Source organism: Mustela erminea, chromosome 14, assembly GCF_009829155.1.
Source record: "Mustela erminea isolate mMusErm1 chromosome 14, mMusErm1.Pri, whole genome shotgun sequence".
Lineage (NCBI taxonomy): Eukaryota > Metazoa > Chordata > Mammalia > Carnivora > Mustelidae > Mustela > Mustela erminea.
In genome coordinates, this window is record NC_045627.1 from 32,840,483 (window position 1) to 32,861,649 (window position 21,167).

Sequence of the window (21,167 nt, forward strand, 5' to 3'; positions counted from 1 at the left end):
GACTTGTGCGCCTCAGAGAGGGATATGAGGAAGAGCCTGGTGCTTATAGGAAGGGAGACATCTGTACAATGGAAAGTGTGAAATAAGAGCCAGAAGAGAGAAGCAGGAAACAGAACCCGGTTCACTTACGCAGGGCATTGAGGGACCAGATTTCATGCCAAGGACAAGGGAGACACTGAGACCTTGAGGAGATTTTATGCATAGTGACAGATGACAGATTTGCACTTTTGAAATACCATCTTAAGTTCAAGTGAGAGAATTAAGGTTTACTAAAGGCAGGAGACAATTTAGGAGTCTGCTAAAAAAAACTCTAGGTGAGAAATGATAGGACCTGACCTAAGATAGTAACCAAGATGGCCTTAATGTTCCCCTCAGCTTGATTAAATTTTAGACAGACTTCTTTCTGACTCTAGGTCCCTGACCTTTTCTTTTTTTATAGTATATAGTTTACAAAAGTTGTTGTAAATTCTTTGCCCCTTTAAGATGTAAGCATTTCTAAATATTTCTCAACAGCTTTACAAACAAGGACTGTCTTTCTCAAGAACTAAGAAGCTGTCCCTTTGACATGCCATCATCAAAGAACATAAAGCCTCTACCTCCTAGGCTCAGTGGGAGGGCGGGAACCTAAATTTAGCAGCATCTTGCTCCTAGTTATAAAAGTACCTCCTGTCATGAAGATAGAGAAATTTCACTTTTCCTTTGGGCAAAGCCAATTAGTGAAAACAGACAGCATACAATCTCCCTCATTCCATCTCTGAAAAATTTTCAGCCCTTTGTTCTAGGAGAGTCAAATGCAAAGTTCTGGTCTCTTACCCCTAGTGCAATAGCCTTGAATAAATGCTTCCTTTCCTGTTCAACTTTGTCCAGTGCAACATTTTCTTTCAAGGTAGTGATAATGGAGGTGGTGAAAAAATAGAAAAGTTCAGAAAATATTTAGAAGATAGTAAAGCTGGAACATGTTGCATGCCTAGCTGTGGAGGGAAGTAAAATATCATTCCCAGGTTCAGATGTGTTCTATGAAATGTACAGAATTGTTATCAGGAATATACAGTAGATTTGTAGGGTAAGGCGATGCATTCAGGCTTGGAAACAGCAAGTGTCACAAGACATGTGAGGAGAGGAAACTTGCAAACCTGCCAGTATAAGTAGTCAGAGCTCATGACACAGGACGTGGCTACATTCGCTTGTCTATGCAAGACATCTGAAATCTTGGATGTATGAGAGTGTTCAGGGAAACTGGGTAGAACTGGAGGACTAGAGAGCTTAGATCAGAGCTCCTGTGAAACCCTGACGCTTGAGAAGTAAACAGAGGAAGAGGAAACCATGAAGCACTGAGAACGATCAGCCAGAAAGATACGAACGCAGAGTTATTGCCAAGTACACAATAGAAATTAAAGAAACTGCTAAGAGAAAATGCATTGCCTAGTATAACGCTGCTTGAATGATGTAACTTCATCGGCTTGTGCAAGTTGCGTTTGTCAGAGTAACCTAAACCAAATTATATCATGAGAAAGGTAATGAGGTCATGTCTTACCATATTTTGCATGTTAATTCAGTATAAATTGGAGTTCCTGAGAGTGTCTTCTGATAATAAATAGCGCCTATTAAGATGTTTCTAATTTTTAAAACAAGCTATCCATTCATGGCATTTTTTCTGTCTTCATGGTGGAGAATATCCAGCTGATTCAGCATTATAAAAAGCCACAAGAAGGATGTTCTCCCAATTACCAACATGATGTTAGAGTGTGCATGGCTATTTCTTTTTTACCCCAAGAAACATCTCCTGTATTTTAACATTTGACATGCTCCCATTCATTTGCTGCTGTTGACGTTTTGAGGTTGTGTCCAGTAACCTAGGCAACTGTTCTTATTTCTGCCCCAATTTACTTCTATGTATAGAACTTACACAGATTCAATGGACTCAAAGATATTCCTTAAAGCAGAACAGAATTACAAAATATATACTCTTAAGGGAAGATAATATTAAAAATATGAGAAATCTTAATCACCAAAGACTACATATTACAATTTCTTGAATTTTGGATCATCAGTAAGTATGACAAATAATATACTTTAAAAAGGTGGTGTAATTTTATCATGCTGAAGGATGATCTGACTATAATCGAAATTATCAATTTCTAAGTTTTTTGTCTTTTTTTTAATGTTATGTCCACTAAACTGAATTTTAGCATTTGGAGATCACAATTTCAAATACTCTCAAATGAAAATCTTGGTCAGTACTGACCTCGGTCAGTAATGTTAAATGAGTTCCCTCTTTCATTCCTCATCTACAGGACGCTATCATCAGAGTTTAAATTGTGTGAGACTGAACAAAATCGTCTCTTTAGTTTTGAGACCTATTGACTTTCAAGCTATACTGGCAGAAGGAAGAACCATTAGAACATAAGTTCTTCTTAGGAATAGAAAAATAAAAGGAAATTTTATTTTTTTTAAATTTTAATTCCAGTATAGTTAAATACAGTGTTATATACTACTTTATATACTACTTTCAGGTGTGCAATATAATGATTCAACAATTCTATACATTACTCAGTGCACATAATGATGACGTACTTTTAATACCCTTCACCTATTTCACCCATCCCCCACTGACCTTCCCTGTGGTAACCCTCAGTTTGTTCTCTATAGTTAAGAGTCTGGGTTTTGTTTTGTTTTAGGTTAGCTTCTTTTAATTTTTTCATTAATCTTGTTTCTGAAATTCTACATATAAGTGAAATCATATGGTATTTGTCTTTCTCTGACTGACTTATTTCACTTAGCATTCTCTCTCTAGATACCTTAGATCCATCCACGTTGTTGTAATTATAAGATTTCCCTCAATACAAGGTGACTTCAAATGACTGCTTGAAAAACTGATTCTAACATGCAGCCTATAAAAGTCAGGATGAGTGACTTTTTCTTCTTCTTCTTCTTCTTTTTTTTTTTTCGAGTATGTACCATAAACTTTGGAAATTAAGCCCTGTGTAACTTGATGAAGGTAAGTGAAGACTGAGAAAAATAGTAACTAATGGATCATCACAGTACAAACATTCCACAAAGAAGAAAAACTCCCAGGGCAGGGCCAGGCATCCAATAAAGAAATTACAAACTTGACAATTACTAGATCAAAATTTCTGTTTTATCTAACTATCAAGAGTTGGTTTTTATGATCACTATTTCAGTTCTACATTATATATGTGGATTATATATATATATATATAAAGTGCCAGCATCATTAAAAATCACATTAATGTCATCTTCCTTCTAATCTCTTGCAGCTGTTTCTGATAAACTGCCTTCCGGTGGGGGGCGGGGGAGGGGGTACTGCTTCAAAAGACTTCATAATAGAATTTCCAGCATGTCAAAATGCTTAGCACCACAAAAACAAAAAACCAAAGGAATCTCATTCTAGAAGACTGAGACCTGTATTTACAAATCTTCTTGAGCTACTCAAAAGGAAGTCAAAGTATAACACCAACATACAATTCTACACTTGTTACGAAATTCATTTTTTTAAAATAAAAATCAAAATTGAGGGCACCTGGGTGGCTCCGTCAGTTTAGCATCTGCCTCAGCTTGGGTCATGATCCCAGGGTCCGGGGATGTAGTCTGGCATTGGGCTCCCTGTTCTGTGGGGAGCCTGCTGCTCCCTCTGCCCCTCCCACTGCCCGTGCTCGCTCTCAATCTCTCTCACAAAAATAAGTCAAAAGATCTCACAAAAATAAATAAGTAAATATAAATAATAGATAATAAATAATAATAAATAAAAATAATAGATAACAGAGATCTCACAAAAAAATAAATACGTAAAATCTTTGAAAAAAAAATCAAAATTGATTGAAGACTTCACATATGCCAAGAACTGAACTGGAACTTTTCATTTATCTCATCTTCAAGAATGACTATAAAATAGATACAATTACTAATATGATCATCACAATTTTACACATTAGAAAAGAGTTTCAAATGTACACTAACTTTTCGGAGATCATACGGATAGTAATAGGTGGAAGCCAGATTTGAATCAAGGCTTATCTAACTCCTAAGTTTATACATCTCTACGTTATAAGCCAATACTAGCAAAGGCAAATCACTTGCTCACCCATTCCACTCACAAAACTCTCTTTCAATCTATTTTATTGCTTGTTTTGTTGTTGTTGTTGTTTTTAAGTTCATGCCCTGCATGGGGACCCACATGGGGCTTGAACTCACAACCCTGGGATCAAGTCAGATAGTTAACGGACTGGACCACCCAGGTGCCCATATTCTCCTAAAACCCCAGGTAGGCATAAAAAACATACTTTGAGCCACCACTCTGAGCATACTTTATTTCCTGAGAGTCTCTTGTTCCTGCTGCTCCTCCTGCAGACAATAAATAATTGAGACAATAAATAAATGAGGGAGGAAATCTAGGAATTGGAATGTTCCCTCTATTGAAGTATCACAGAGACTAACTGGATAAGAGACTGAGGAGTAACTGCCTCACTTCTCCAGATTCTGTGCTTGGAGGTCCGGTATTGCTGTCCTACGAGGTCTGCCACTATCTGACTCTATCTGATTAATATTAGACTTCATCAAGGTAAAATGATCCACTTCATCAAGGTAAAGGTAAAGGGAAGAGACTGACAAGGTCTGGGCATCATTATGTAGTTTTTAAATTGTAAACAATAAAATGATTTTGTTATTGATGGACGATTGTAGCATTGAGGCATTTTGAAACTTGTGAGGCTTAAACAAGTCTGATACTTAAGTTTTATGGTCTTCAGTTTCAGGAATCATTTTTCTAGTAGATAAATGATAATACCAACTCCATAATACTGGCTGTAACAATAGGAGGGTAATGAGATCTTAAGGAATGGTGAGATTCTACCCCAGCTTACAAGTGTGTTACACTGGACAGAGTGTGGTTCATGCCAGAAGACCTGGGATTTGGTTCCAGTCTACATGATTTACATAAAGTACTGAAATCCTTTGAGTTAAATTCCCTAGTTAGTATAATCAAGGGAAAAAAAAAATTCCACAGCTTTTGTTAAGTAAGACACCAATTTGGAAATATTCTGTAAGCTATAAAGTGTTAAATGATAACTGGCACTGTTCTGTTTAAATAGAAAATATGAATTAGCATGTATTTAGTATAATCTTTTAGAAAGCTTTTAGGACTTACCAAAAAGTCTTATTACCAGTAGGTTTAGAAATTTGATGATCTTAACAGGAATCTATTTTCATGTCTCTTTCAAATTTGAGTTTTTCAGATAAAAGATTTCTATTTTATCCTTGCTAAGAGCATGATCAGAATAAACAATGAGATCTTTAAAGAATGTTCTGTAAATCTATAACAAAATCACACTCCTGTATCACTGTGGAATGCCTGATTACTGGATATAACCACAGTATTGGTCTACTGAGTATTCGTGTTTAATAATTAAGATAATCACTAATTTCCAGTGCTGTTCCTCTGCTACTTCATAAGGCATGCACTGTTGGTCTTTTAGTATTTCGCTCTGATTGACTGTGGACTCTAAATCATTATTTGTTGGTTATAGACCTTTACAATGCCCAGTGGCATTTGCTACTGATGACAGCTATAACAGATGATGTTGAGCCAAAGCTACTGGGAGTGAAATGCAAAAAATAAAATGATAATAAATAACTGTCACTCCATGACTAAACAGTGCCTGAAATTAGTTCTATGGCATGTTCCATATAGCAGAGTCTGCCTAAGCCAAGAACCAAAAAGGCACTTAGCAGCAAACAAAAAGGAACCCAAACACATGTCTTGTTCAGAGACCAGAAATTCCTCATTGAGCATGGTATGAGTATTCAAAAAATTCTCAACAGATTCCATTTCAAAATCTTATGGGATCTTCTCAACCTGATGGTATCTGGGAAATGTGTCAAAGAATAGACAGAGCCCAATGGATGGAAACTTCGGGAATGCTGGATAGAACACAGAGATAAAGTCTCAAATGGATATGAGACTGAACATGGAAAGATAAGCATAGAGGTACAATGATAGAGAATATGGGGTCTGTTAGGGGTGCCAGATGCCTGAGAGAAATCATAAAACCTGTCAACATGAACATTTTGCTCAGGTGGTTTGGGCGGGGGACAGTCTGAGCTGTCCTGCCACGAGCCCCAATGAGTTAAATTGTCCACGCTGTATAATAATTACTCTTTAAATTTTAAAAGAAAATTTGTATCCTTCCTCCAGTTCTCAGACCACTATAGCATCCTTTCATTCCACTGATGGTGAATCAAGATTATTGTGGTGGTGGTGGCTTGTTTGCTTGTTAGTAAAAGATTCATTCCACTAATCCTATATTTTGAGTGAGTTGACATGTGGTAATCACCCAGGTTCTTTGTCTGAAAACATAACCCACTTACTAGACAAGTTATATAAATCTGCGCCTCAGTGATCTTATTAATAAAACCAGGATAATGTATCAGTATATCAAAGTTAATATAATAATTAAGTAGTTTATGTACTGTGACTATCTTTTCTTGTTTTCCCTCAAAAGCAGAGCCTAAGAATGGGAAGTAGCTGATTCTGGGATGAAATCTTCAGGAACAGAACTAGGAGCCTGGGAAGACTGGATTAGGAAAGAAAAAAAAAAACCAAACCAAAAAAAAAAAAGGAGAACAAATCCAAAGGTATATTATCAAACTGTTCACTGTGGTGTGAGGTGTGCCTTGATCCCCCTGGGAATCCTTTGGAGACCTTGGCAAAATGCAAAATGGTTCATCCAGGGAAAATAAGAGTATTCATCGAGGTTGCTCTGTGGAGTGTTAATGCTTCACATAAGATTGTGTATGTATTAGAATATCTGATCAGCTTCCTGAGGGATTCTACACAGCAATTTCAGAGAAGCCTCAAGGCAGGAAGTGAAGAAAATCTAAACTACTTGGAATTTATGCAGGGAGATTTACTAAAGCACAGAGTGGCCAGGTTGAATATAACATTGCTCCCAGTAGATTTGATGGTTAGGGATCTATCTTGCCAAGAGACTGTAGTGAGGTTATTGCCCAGGGGCATTCCAGATGAACTGGCCTGTCAGGGAACTGTGCACAGTGAAACACAAATCCAGAAAACAGAGCAGCTCCAGGGTGATTTCTACATGGTTAGAAACAGCAGCTTCTATGAAAGATTCTTAAGATCCAGGGCTATCGGGGGTGCCTGGGTGGCTCAGTGGGTTAAAGCCTCTGCTTTCGGCTCAGGTCATGATCCCAGGGTCCTGGGATCGAGCCCCACATCGGGCTCTCTGCTCAGCAGGGAGCCTGCTTCCTCCTCTTCTCTGTCTGCCTCTCTGCCTACTTGTGATCTCTGTCTGTCAAATAAATAAATAAATCTTAAAAAAAAAAAAAGAAAATTATAAAAAAAAAAAATCCAGGGCTATCGAGATCATCAACTTCTTAACCTACAATAGTCAGGTTGCCATCTAGCTAGCTGGCCTGTAACCTCAGCCAAGAACTAAAACACAATCAAAATAGTAGTAATAAGAAGCTTATTTTCTTAGCATATGAATTTTAAGGTTTATAAAATACTTTCATTTACATTATCTTGAAGTTATCAAGAATGCTTGAGAAGGTATGATAATATTTTTCTCATTTTCTTTTTTTTAAGATTTTATTTATTTATTTGACAGACTGAGATCACATAAAGGCAGAGAGGCAGGTGGGGGTGGGAAGCAGGCTCCCTGTTGGGCAGAGAGCCTGATGTGGGGCTCGATCCCAGGACCTTGGGATCATGACCTGAGCAGAAGGCAGAGGCTTAACCCACTGAGCCACCCAGGTACCCCTATTTTTCTCATTTTTCAATGAAGGAATTTGAAATTTCTAAGACTTAAGGTCTTAACCAAGGCTTTATTGTCTACATGTGATGATCCAGAATGAGAACTATGGTATGTTTATCCTAATCCCAGCATCCTACTAAGGTTACTTTTATTTTAACAAAATTTGCCCTTATCAATTAACTTTTAAGTCCTGACAGCTACCCTCCACCTCCAGTGGCTCAGCCACAGTGAAGTGAATCACTCACTCACTTACCTGAAAGCATGAGCAAACTATGTTATTAGCAAAATTTATTTCCAATTCCATTGCCATTTGGAAAAATTTCCTTCTCAACAAAGATGCCTACTAGATTAGAAGGAAACTTCTTTCAGATGCCGGGTGCCCCCAGACAGTTCCCAACATGAAGTGGCTTCTGGGAGGCTGGGAATTAACTCAATAACCAGCACAGAATGTAAGCTCAAGAAAACCATCATTTCTAATAAAACACAGGAGTTGTGACTAACATATATCAGTTCTAAGTAATCTGAATATTTGAACACGTGGAACTTTCTTAGAAATTTATCTTTTCCTATCCATCTCCAAATGTAATGTCACTGAATTTAAATAATTAATAGTAGTAATAAGTGATGATAATTATACTATCCCTAAGACAACTACAAAGAATAACTCATGATTATTGATAACTTACTATGAGCTAAGCAGTGTGTTAAGTGCTCTACTAATTAACTGAGTTATCCCCACAATAGTTCACATATAGAAGTACTTGCAGTATCTTCACTTTACAAATCAGGGAACCAAATCAGAGAAAGGCTGAATGAGTTTTTCAGGTGACACAGAAAAGAAATGGCTAATTCAGATGTGTTCTAGTCTTAGCCACTATGCTATATCACCTAACTTTCAGACCCAAGTTCTGTAGTTGGTCTGCAGTTGCATACTGTCATTGACTAGGAAGTCAAACTTTCACAGATTCCCAAGCACTGGATATAAGTAAAGTGAAATACAATACCACAGAATAATTCAGAAGTCGATTATCATCATTGGAGGCATGTGTGTGAGTGTGTGTGTGTGTGTGTGTGTGTGTCTGTGTTGAGGGTAAGAGAAGGCGGCATTGCAGAAAGGAAGAAACGTATAGGGGTAGTTTCTCAGAAATACACTTTTTCTAGAATTTAGAATTCTAGAAATCTAAAATACTTTAACTTCTTGGTTTCTCTTTTCTACTTTTAACAAATGTGTACACATTTCAATTCCTTATTCCCATGACTGGTATAGAGATTAGAAGTGGTATGGAGTAATTTACTACCTGACCAGAAATGGTGTCACTGTGAGTTTTCAATGTCAAGGAAGTAATTCCCCTCGTGCTACAGCCCATGCATTCTGGGGTTCTTCCTCCTGGGCTTTGCGAAACTGGCTCCAGATCCTGGAATCCCTCCTATGAGAGGCTGCCTGATTGACAACAAGAGGGCACAGCCTACAGCTCTCCTCCCAGGGAGCTGACTTACCCTGTCAGTTTTCCCTTCGGTCTGAATGCTGGTGTGACTGCGCACCTCATGTTCCTCTTCCAAGTCAGAAACATCCTCCAGTTCCTCTGGGGTCTATAAAAAGAAAGCAAAGCATTGCCGGTGAGAATGCAAAATGGAAAACAGTCTGGCAGTACCTCAGAAAGAAAGCACAGAGCTACCAATATGACCCAGAAGTTCTACTCCTAGGTATATACCCAAGAGAAACGAAAATATGTGTCCACACAAAAAGTTGTAAAAAGAAATGTTCTTAGCCTTGCCAATCGTAATAGCCAAAAAGTGGAAACGGCTGAGACATGCATCTACTGAGGAATAAGCAAAATTATATGGAATAGACTATTATTTGGCTAGGAAGAGCAATGGATGCTGCAATACATGCTGCGACACAGGTGAACCTTGAAGATGTTGGGGTAAGTGATAAGTCAGTCACACAAGTCCGCATGTTGTGTGACTCTATTTGTACGAAATGTCTGCAATAGGCAAGTCTGTAGAGACAGAAATTTGACCAGGGGTTCCTAAAGGAGGGGGAAGGAGGGAGCGGGCAATGACGGCTTATGCGCATGCGTCTCTCTCTGGGATGCTCACAAGGTCCTGGAATTAGATAGTGGTAATGACCGCAAGATCGTGTGTGTATACTAAAATAACCCAGTTTTACACTTTAAGATGGTGAATGTTAGGTATATGAATTATATCCCAATAAATTCTGAAAGAAAAAGAAAGCAAAATAAGCAGGAAAGTTTTCCTCTGGGTGAAGAGCGATTTGGCTAATCCATGATGTGGTCATCACATACCAAGGTGTTCACATGTGATAAATGGATGGTGTAATTCTAATTAAAACTATATGACATGAAAATGGCACCAAAATTACTAAGCATTTAAATTTTCTAGGAAATTAAAGAATAAATATTTTAACTTCAGTGTCTAAATAGCTAATCTACTTCCATTTCCTTTTTTTTCAATTTCAGCTTAAACATCTTGTATCTGGGTGGTGTCGGGCTCCAGAAGACCTGGCCAAACCTTCCTTCCATGACCCCTCCACTTCCACTGTGCTGATGGTGATCATACCGGATTGCACACTGCTGCTGAATCAGGCAGCCAGTTGTTGTTTACCCTGTGATGTAAGGACTTGGTCTCCTGGGCTTACTGTCATATCACTACAATGAAATCTCTCCATGTTTTTGAATGGCTAAAGCAAAATTATCAGCGATAGCTGAAAAGAACGTTGGATATGAGCAAAACAAAAGATATCAATGGCAAGAGCACATACTCATTCTCACCGTATCTCTACTGTGCTTCAATTTTCCAAATTTCAAACTAATTTTTTTTGTGTTATGCTGTAGTATCCAATCTTAATCTTAAATATCTAATCTAATCTCACTTAATCTCTTCTCCTTAATCTCACTGGGGCAATAATTTAAAGATATCTGTCATTATTGCAAATCTAAGTAAAAGTACTTAACAAGAATTAATTCGATACTTGTTTTCATTTAAATGATGTGTGATTCATGTAATACGGAGTCTTGGTAAGAAATCCAGAAATCAAACAGATTTCATGAAAAGCTACTGGATGTGAAGTGGGAGATCTCTTCTTTACACCTGGCTGTTAAAGACTAGTCAGGGGCAGGGGATGCCTCCTCAGTCTGGCCCTGGTTTCCCTTAAACCTTGCTTTGCACACAGGTCCTTTGTTTATTTTCAGGGCTGTGGAGAGTTTACCTTCCCTTGGGACCACTCCAGAGATGGGAACTTGCCATAATTAGCTCACATTGTGGAGCAAACTACCTACTTCCTACTGCTAATGGCCTTAGATTTGTTCCCATCTCACGATTCTTTAACCTGCATTTTCTTTGCTTTCTAAGACTTGCACTTAGCATCACCAACTCTCTCCATTTATTTCAAGTGACTCCTATTGGCTATTAATAGCCCCTCTTGCCAAGGTCTCTGATGTGCTCGAGTAACTGTTGTGTATCTTTATCTCTGCGTGCAGCTCCTCTTTGCAGGAACTGTGTGCAGTTATGCTCACTGGGCAATTTATTCTTTTCTCTTAGGTATTAATACCATAAGTTTACCACTGTGGAATTTCTACACAATCACGTGTTTTATTATTAGCTGTTTCTGTGTATTCTTCCCACCTTACTTGAGAAAGGGTCTTTGCAATTTCCTTCCTGGATACATCATCAGCCCCTGAAACATCCAAATAAATTCAGTTGATAAGATTTCTTTTCTTAGGACCTATTTTGCTACTGATGGCTGCCTGGTGCCACTACTGTGATCTGTTCCTTATAAATGTCTGCTGTTAATTTCTTGGATTATACTCTCCCGTGAAATGACATATAACTTCATCATTGATTCCGACATTTTATTCAACTCAAAATAAAGTGATTTAACAGAAACTAAGAACAACTGCTGCTGTCAGAAGTCACAAGTACCATTTTTGTTGGTCATACCACAGGAAGAGATAAGCCTACAATTTACACCCACATATTTCTGTGTTGGGTTTTTTTCTTTTCTTTTTTTCTTTAACATAGGACTGACCTCTTCTTTTCAGGAACAAAATCAGTGGGGGAGTGTTCAAAACATTTGCTGGCAGCATTTTGTATTCTGTCAGGCAAGCAGTTAGCTAGTATTGCAAAAATAAAAAGTTGAATATACAATGTTATTATACAATGTTACTGGTTAAGTGGAAACTAAGACAGAAAGAGGAGCACTCTAATCACTTTTGAGGTGCTACATTAACACCTGCAGGTCTGAAGACAAATAATAATAGAGCAAACATTGTAAAAGGGAGGAGAAAACTGGGGTTACCCTATATTACACACTCTGAAAGACAGCTTGCTTCTATGCATCCGGTAACTTTGGAAGGTGCAAGCATCTGGAAGATGTGTGTGTGTGTGTTTAATCAATTTTCATTCTAGGGAAGGGGAGGCCAACTACCTTAAGACAGTGTCATGCAGTAGAATGACCCAATAATGTTGAGTAATACAGACCTAAATTTGAATTCTGGCTCTCCAATTAGTGATTGTGGGGCTTTGGTATTTTGTGTACCATTTTAAATGCTGGTTTCCTCAGAACAAAATTTTAGATAATAATACCTAACCCTGAAGTTTGTTGCTAGGCTCAGTTGTACTAAGATGCGTTAAGTAGGGATTGCTTAGCCCATAGACAGCTGGAACTCAGGAAAAGTTTGGTTCTTTCTTTCTACTGCTTTTTCACCTCTTCCACTCTTCTATCCCTCATCCCATCAAAACCCTTTATATTTTTGGATAAAACATTTGTAGTAATTTGGATACTTTCATTTTACTCCAAATTAGTTATTCTGGTTTGTTCTGATGCTTACTAGCTGATTCTAGTTACATTCACCCCATTCTGAGTATCTAATGTCCTATGCTACACAGGGTTTAATATAATGCCATACATACTGCTTTCTCCTAAAGTCCAAGTAAAGATCTTTTTTGATCTAATTTTATTCATTATATAAGAGTAAAATTATCCCTTAAACTGGGCCCAGCAAAGATTCACTCTCACATAGATTCTTACTGATGATGGAAATGACTTCCCCTCTCCAAGATAGGCTGTCCTTAAACCAAACCAAGATCCCCCCCCCCCCCCCCGCAGAATGAGGGTTAATAAAGTCAGTCATTACTCATTTCTCTCTCGTATCAGAATTCAGATACACTATTTCATGCCTTCCTATTTAATTCTTATTTGTTGTGAAACCTTCCTTAGGCAGCTCAGAGTGATTTGAAATTAACTTCATTCCCTCACCTGGTAAAATGGCAAACATATTACCTAATTCTTAGGATTATTGTGAGGATAAAATAAGATGATGAACTGGACCATTATTTAGTGAATAGAAAGTACTAAAGTTTAATACTGTTTATGATTATTAAAAATTATTATTATTAATTTTATTATAAGGCCCCATTTTATTTTTGCAAGAGAGGCCAGAAAAGGTATAGAACTTGGAAATACTCAGGCTGAGATTTTCATATAGAAACTGGAGCCACAATAAACTATAGTGGCACATTAAACTTCAGGGTCACCATAAATTGGTGGTTTTAATGCATATATATACTTACTGAGATAAAAATGACTGCATTTATATATATCTTTTATCTCCCAAGGCACTTAATGCTCTCTCCGGACTTTATCTCCCTAATTCTTTCAGCATTCCTAGTCAGACAGTCTGCAGTATACTTAAAAATTCACAGGCACAGACTTTATAATTACTTAATATTAAAATATATAAAAAAGAATTTTGTAGTCCCTTAATAGAAAAATGAAGGAAAGGAAAAGAGAAAATTAAGAAGGGAAATAAAAAAAAGAAAGAAAAAAGAAAAAAGTAGTCTAGGAACAGGAGTCATACTTGACATTTTCCTCTCAAATTAAGATTGAATTCTAAATCCTACATATGACTTAGTCGTAAATCATATTTCTCTGAGTATCCATCCCTAGCTCACTATAATCAAGTAATTGTTCCAGAGGTGTCGGGAACAGTCTTGACACTCTGGGAATCTATTAGGAAGGGGGCTATGGGGCATCTTCTTCTGAACTAGGCAGTGGGAATAGCATGCTGGGTCAGGCCCTCCCAGCTGAACTGATAGCACACGACGATTTTGGAATGTCAAAGTGGAAAGTCTATAATTCAAATACATTTTTATAAGAGGTTTAGATATATTAAAACTATATTATTAATTATATACTATTATTATTACTATATTGTTAATACTAATAATTTCAAATTCTAGAAAAGTAAGAATTGCCTTTTTTTTTGCTGGAAACACACACAGGCACCTTTTCTATTCCTCAAACATGGCCCACTCATCAGCCCATTCCTCATCAGGCTCTTGGGCTCTTTGTATCCACTGTTCTCTTGCCTGGTGAGTTCCTGGAGCTCTTACATGGCTGGATCCTCACCATGGGAGCCCAGTAGGCCTATCTGCAGCCCTATCCAGTCATCCCCTCAGTCTACCTAAAAATAATCCCTCCCCTTACTTCATTTATTTATTACATCACATACACATTATTTATTACATAATAAATCACATTTATTTATTACATCAATCACATTATTTCTTTCTTTAGCTCTCGAAAGCTGATCTTAATTCTGATCATAACCTGAAATTATATTTTTTCTTTTCTTTTGAGAGGGAATATGTTTTAGTCTTATCCCATTAGAACATAACTTCCATGAGGATAAGGATATTGTCTGTCTTTTTTATTACTCCGAGCACCTTAAAACAAAATATTCTATGCTTTCAGTAAAAAGATCCTAACTGAATAAAGGAATAAATGATTTAATGACACATAAGCTTTGGTATCAATGTCAGAAGAATGTCATGGAACTATATTAAGCTATAGATTAATGTTTAGTTCTTTCCGACTTCTGCCTTCAGTAAGTGTTGATTTAATGATTCCTTGCTTAAGGGAAGGTTTGAGGCAAAGATTCCTCGATTGCATTTTTAAAAAATAAAGATTATGGAAGTTAGAAATAATAGAACTTGTGCAGAGAGAGTTCTTGCATAAGCTCAAGATTCTCAGATTTGGAAGTCTAGAAAGATGTCTGAGTATCCCTTTGAAAGTTCAGGATGGACATAAAAGAATCAGAGAAAACACCATCTTCTAAACTCAGACCTGAGTTTCTCGTCTTTCCATAAAGTATTTTGGAAACAGCAAGTAGGAAACCTGAAGGAGCTACATGTGCTAGGACAATGGGTATCTGAGTGGTAAACAATTTGGGACAATGACAAGTAATTGATGGGTCATTCTGACTCAGAACGACCCATTCAGAATGGGTCATTCTGAAAAGAGTCTCCAAACTTGGCACTAGGGACATCTTGCTCTAAATAATTCTGGTTGCAAGAGACCAACTTGCATTTGGTGGGATGTTTAGCACTATCCCTAGTCTCTACCCACTACATGCAGTAGGAAGCCTCCCAAGTTGTGACAATCAAAAGTATCTCCAGACATTTCCAAATGCCCCCTCTAGGGGTATCATCCCTGTTTGAGAACTACTGATCTAGAACTTTGGTTCACCTGGTGCAACACAAGTGATAGAGGTAAAGAGAAGTTTGTCTTCTCTTTAAATGACTATGTTTAAATTCCCCATGAACAAAGATAAAACCAGGTTAACTTAGGGGGGGGAAAAAAAGTCATTTTTTTCTTCTACATCTGAGTTTGTAGACTGAAATTCATACCCCCGCATAGCACCATTATGGTTACCAGACAGAAGAGGGCACTGTTTGTTCATTTTAGTCCTAAACAAATACCTGCAAGACTATCTCAGATTTATGAAAATAAAATCACAAACTTGGTCGCCGTTGTACTGTCAGCATTTAATAAGCTGCTTTCATTCTGCGGTACTTCTTTCAACTTTTATTAATAATGAAGAAATGATTACCTAAAGATATGCACTGATAATCCAAGTCTGATCACTAATAAAGAGGTTAAGAAAAATCAAATTAAGTCATCTCAACTAACGTATTTGAGTGTCTATTTTTTATGCATAGAAACAAGCTATTATTCTAGATTCTAGGGATCTTGAGACAAATAAAACATAATCCTTCTCCTCAAGAGAAAGAAAGGGTAAGGATATTAAATGGAAATAAAAGATATTCCCTAGAGTTATATGGTTTGAGACTGAGAATGAATGATGAGACAGAGAAATTTCCTTAGAAATGTCAGGCAGAAGGCAGGAAGGAGTGTAAAGCACCTCAGATTAACCTGGGGACACACTTCTTGTATTATCAGAAAGTTGGTGGGGTTGTGCTATTGTGGTAGATTAATGAATTTGAAGTTAGGACACCTGGGTCTTTATTCTAACTTTGTCACCAATTAGTTGTATGTTGTTAGAAAAATGTCATAATTTTTCTAGGCTTCAATTTTTTCATCTTCAAAATTGGGAGGGGAAGTAAGTAAAACTTGATGTTTTCTGTTAAGTCCCTCACATTTTAAGATTTTATGAGTTCATGCTTAAACTGAAAGAATAATATTAATGTGGAGGAAATGATTTCTCAGTACTAGGAAATCTCAATACTAGAAGAGATCTGATAAATCCATTGATTTCAGTTAAACAAATTCACTCCTGTTCATCATATTGATTAGAGATATAGTTCATTCCCTGAACACAGGTATCTTCACGCTCAGATAAGGAATGAGAAGGTAGCTAGTATTATTCTGTTTTATAACTCTAGTCCCTAACACAATGCTGGCAAAAAGTAGATACACAATAAATATGGTTTTTAATGAATTCATACAAGGAAGAAAATAGAGAAGGAAATAAAGAATAATGTGAATAAAGACATATATCTCTATTTGCCACATTAGATCATGGGTGGGTTTTCTTTTTATAATCTTTCAAAAAACAATTCAAAACTGCCTCTGGGTACCATTATCGTCCCTCTATGTTCCAAAAGCCATTTCCTCTTTCCCAACATGCTAAGAATATAACACCATATAAATTATTCTATATGGTGAAATGAAAAATCCTGGGTGAGTATTATATACCTTAAAGGCTACAACAGTTGAAATATAGTTTGACACAGCTAAATTTCAGAATATATGTATTAAGAGTGTATAATTAAACATGTAGTCAAAGAGCACAACTTGGGCAGATAAATCCTGAACATATAGAATACTGCTGACAGAGGAGACACAATCTCAGTTTTTCATGTATCTTCTATGAAATAAGTCTCTTTATTAGTTTGCTACTTAAAAACCTATCCAGGCCAGCAAACAATCAAATAGTGGATCATACAAAGGGCCTTGTAGTTGAACCTGGATTATGATGATTATCATAAGGGGTGATCATTACAATCTTTTAAGTTTATATAAGGCCTTTTTAAGGACTCAAGTAGTGATAGAATCACACAGTGTCAAGTGTATTTTAGCCTTAATTTTTCTTTCTATCAGGAAGCTTGTGGCAGTCGTGCCTCTGTTCCGAAGACACAAATGAGGCTAATAACTGTAGAAAAGCACACAGCAAATCAGCAAGAGGGTCATAAATGAAAGTGACATCATCAATATCCTGGTACTTATTCAACCACCAAATGAGCTGGTGATCCAGCTCCAATTCCCAGGACTGCATGTCTAATTCGTGGAAACTGTCATAAGCAGTATTCCAGTTGACATTTAAATAAAGATATGAAAGACTAATGAAGCCATGAAGAATAGAGTTTGAATGAAAACATATTTTTGGAAATTTCAAGTATGAGAAACACCCTGGATTAAGATCAGGATCCCTGACATTCTTCTTTTCTGGAAACAGAAAGGTGAGGTAATCATTTTTAATCAAGGTCTTAATATTATTCATTAAAAACACTCTGCTGGGTTATTCCACATTCCTTTTCTCATTCAATCTTACCAATAAACCTGAAGAGGCAAATGCTACCATTTTAATGTCATAGTTGAGGAAACCGAGCCCTGGAGTTAACAAAACCCATCCAATGTTGCACAGTTAATAAACTGCTACCTCAGAGTAGGTTCTATGCTTGTTTTATGAGACAGCTCTGTAGTCACAAATGCATGGTTAATGTGGGAACTGAGTAGTTAAAATTTACAAGTCTAGAAAAAAAGCTTCAAACCCCACAAATATACTACTTATAGAGCAAGGCAGGCCAGGTACTTTGGGGTTGTGATCAGCAACACATCAGTAGATTGGTCCTTAATCTCCTCCTTCCCCCTGCAGGATATAATTTCTAGACCTCAGTAAACTTGGCATTTGAAGTAAATGGATGGTTCAGCCTTTCTTCATTGCCCCACTGCCACCTACCTTGAACCATATATTGTATTTAGAAACTCAACTAAAAGAAATACTGCTTATTTTTGGGGATGGTGCTCTGGCTTCAAGTTATACCAAACTTGAGATGAATTCAATTTTGGTCCCTAGCATGAGCAAAAGGGTGCTGATAAATTTGAAGGGAAAAAAAAAAAAAAAGCTTCTGAGCCATCCCTCCCCCTCCTTCTCGCCCCCTCCCCTTCCCCTCCCCCTTCTTCCTCTTCCTCCTCCTCCTCTTCTTCTTCTTCTTCTTCTTCTTCTTCTTCTTCTTCTTCTTCTTCTTCTTCTTCTTCTTCTTCTTCTTCTTCTCCAAATTCTATGTGAATTAAGCTATTCAGATCAGCAAAACTATGAAACGTTTTGGACAGAGCTCTGAGTTTATATCGTAATTCCAAATCATGAGCAGAAAACCCAAGGTAAGTATCTTACCGAAGTTCTTATATTGAGGCAAAAACTGTGATAGAGCAAAGTATAAAGACTGAGGATCTGGTTCTAGGTCAAATGCTCCCTTTGATAGCTTGTGACCTTGAACAAATACTTCACTTGATGAGAACCCAACTTCTTTTGAAGTTAATGAGAAGGACTGAACTACATGATTTTAAAAATCCCAGTCAAGGGGTGCCTGGGTGGCTCAGTGGGTTAAAGTCTCTGCCTTTGGCTCAGGTCATGATCCCAGGGTCCCAGGGGATCGAGCCCCGTGTTGGGCTCTCTGCTCAGCTGGGAGCCTGCTTCTTCCTCTCTCTCTCTCTCTCCCTGCCTCCCTCTCTGCTTACTTGTGATTTCTGTCTGTCAAAAAAAAAAAAAAAAAAAAGAATCCCATTCAATTCTATTGTTCACTCTACAAGTCTATTGCAGGTTTGTTTACAATGAACACTGAAACAAAATGATATATATTTTTTTTAATGTGAAGTAGCAGGACGCCCTTTTGAATGCTGCATGCAACTTTAAATCACAAGTTCCTTTCGACTTGTAACCTCTCAGGAGGTTTAACACAACTTTTTAAACTGGTTTTATCTAGGACTACATAGGATGATGTTTCTTCACAGGCAGTAACTGATGATCCCATAGAGAATTAAGCCAGTACAATTACTCTCACCGCTCTGTAGATGGGAGGTGTGCTGTTGTTGGAAACAATACAATAATAATAGCAAGAGGACTTGTGGAGGTGATGGTAATGATAGTGGTGGCAGCAGGAATTGTGGGGGTAGTAGTAGCAACCACAGCAGATGACTAATAACCACACTTGACCTTCAACTTTTAGTATAAACACTGCTACCATGGAAACCAGACAAATTTTACTGTATTCGAGTTAGATTTCACCTTTCCATCAAACTCTATGCCAAATAGACTCTCTGTATGTGAATTTGTGTTCTTACCTTTAGAAGAGACAGCTGACAAGAGGTTATCTAACTGAAAACTTATTCATTCTTCTGTTTCTAAAAGCTTTTCTACAGTGCCTGGATAGCTCAGTTAGTTAAGCAACTGCCATCGGCTCAGGTCATGATCCAGGGGTCCTGAGTTAGAGTCCAACATCAGGCTCCCCTTGTGTTGCAGGGAGCCTGCTTCTCCTTTTCCCTTTGCCTGACACTCCCCCAGCTTGTGCTCTGTGTGTGTGTGTGTGTGTGTGTGTGTGTGTGTGTCAAATAAATAAATGACATCTTAAAAAAAAAAAAAAACTATTCTACAAAAATTAAAATAACAATTTCAGAGGGGCACCTGGCTGGCTCAGTGGGTTGTGCCCAACTCTTGATTTCGGTCATGATTTCAGGGTTGTGAGACTGAGCCTCACCTTGGGCTCTGCACTCAGCACAGAGTGTGCTTAAGATTCTCTCTCAGCATCTGCCCCCCACCTTCCTCTACTACCACTCTCGCTCATGTGCATGTTCTCTCTCCCTCTCAAAATAAATAAATAATTAAAAGAGTTTCAGAGAATATCTAATGGCAAAGAAAATGCACTCGATACACTTTTAACTTAATCTATACATGCATATATATTCTAATTATATAAAACATTACATATATACCAGACAGAGAGTTGTGTAGTATTTTACACTTTTTCTTCTTCATATTGTTTTATTTAAAATTTTAACAATAAATTATTACCTTTATCAGGAGGAAAAAAACAAGCAATGAGTTATAAGAAAGTCTGCTTCAGGTTGAATGTGCCATTTCAAGGACATGTCAGGAAAAAAAAAAAAAAGAGCAAGATTGCAAAACTCACTGCAGGGAGAACTGGCCTTGTCACTTTGCAATAGGTCTGTCAATGGGGCATGATACTTGAAGCTGATGTGGACACAGACAAAAGCTTTCAATAAGGGGGAGGAAAATTGAAGCATATGTTTTCATTATCAGAGTAAACACTACAGAAGACTGTGATAGCAGATGCAGAGAAATATCCCATACCTGGTCTCCATGCTATGTCCCCATATTCCATGGTGTCCTTTTTAGCTCTGTGGATATGTAGGAGCTCTTGTTTCATTATTTCATGTATCACATTTTCAGTGTCCTGGAAACTGGTTTTACAAAGCATTCCTCAACAAAGATTTTGAGGGGAAGGAAAGCTGTGGTTTGATTTCCCAGTGGGGATATATATTTTTTAACCTACAGCAAATCTTTTACTTCCAGAAATTGTTAAGGCAGCCAGGTGTAATATCAATGGTCCTAACCAAATTCATCTATCTAGATTTGCAAAGTAATCTCAGGCATGGTAATAAAGCAAAAAACAGCCTGCTGTGTTCCAGCCACGGATATTATGTAAGGCGACGGTGTCCAGACCTGACACTCCTATTTCACTGAACTAAAAAATGGAAAAATATGAACGAAGTTGCACATTACTGAGGAGATGTTGCTCAGGAAGACAGTAATTCAGATCTATATTAGAGTTTTGTACATATTATTCAGGGTTATTGGATTGAAGTTTGCTTTATGGGACATAAGAATTCCCTACACTACTAGAAAAAGGTAGCTTAAGTTGGCAGCTTATATATAAAGTAGAATACTAGAATGCAACAAAACAAATATTTGGACAACCCCTAAGGAAGAATTATACTCTCTATATAAAGGGATTTTTAAGTCCCCAAACTAAAAG

General features: G+C 37.4%; 1 protein-coding gene across 3 annotated transcripts in view; it reads right to left on the bottom strand.

Moving 5' to 3' along the window:
* CTNNA3 (catenin alpha 3) overlaps positions 1–21,167 on the bottom strand; it is a 1,797,739-nt gene that overhangs the window by 169,031 nt on the left and 1,607,541 nt on the right. For all 3 annotated transcript variants that reach the window (XM_032312382.1, XM_032312379.1, XM_032312381.1), the window contains exon 14: positions 9,288–9,380. In XM_032312382.1, coding sequence (XP_032168273.1) covers positions 9,288–9,380 — 93 coding nt within the window. The remainder of the gene's footprint in view (positions 1–9,287; positions 9,381–21,167) is intronic.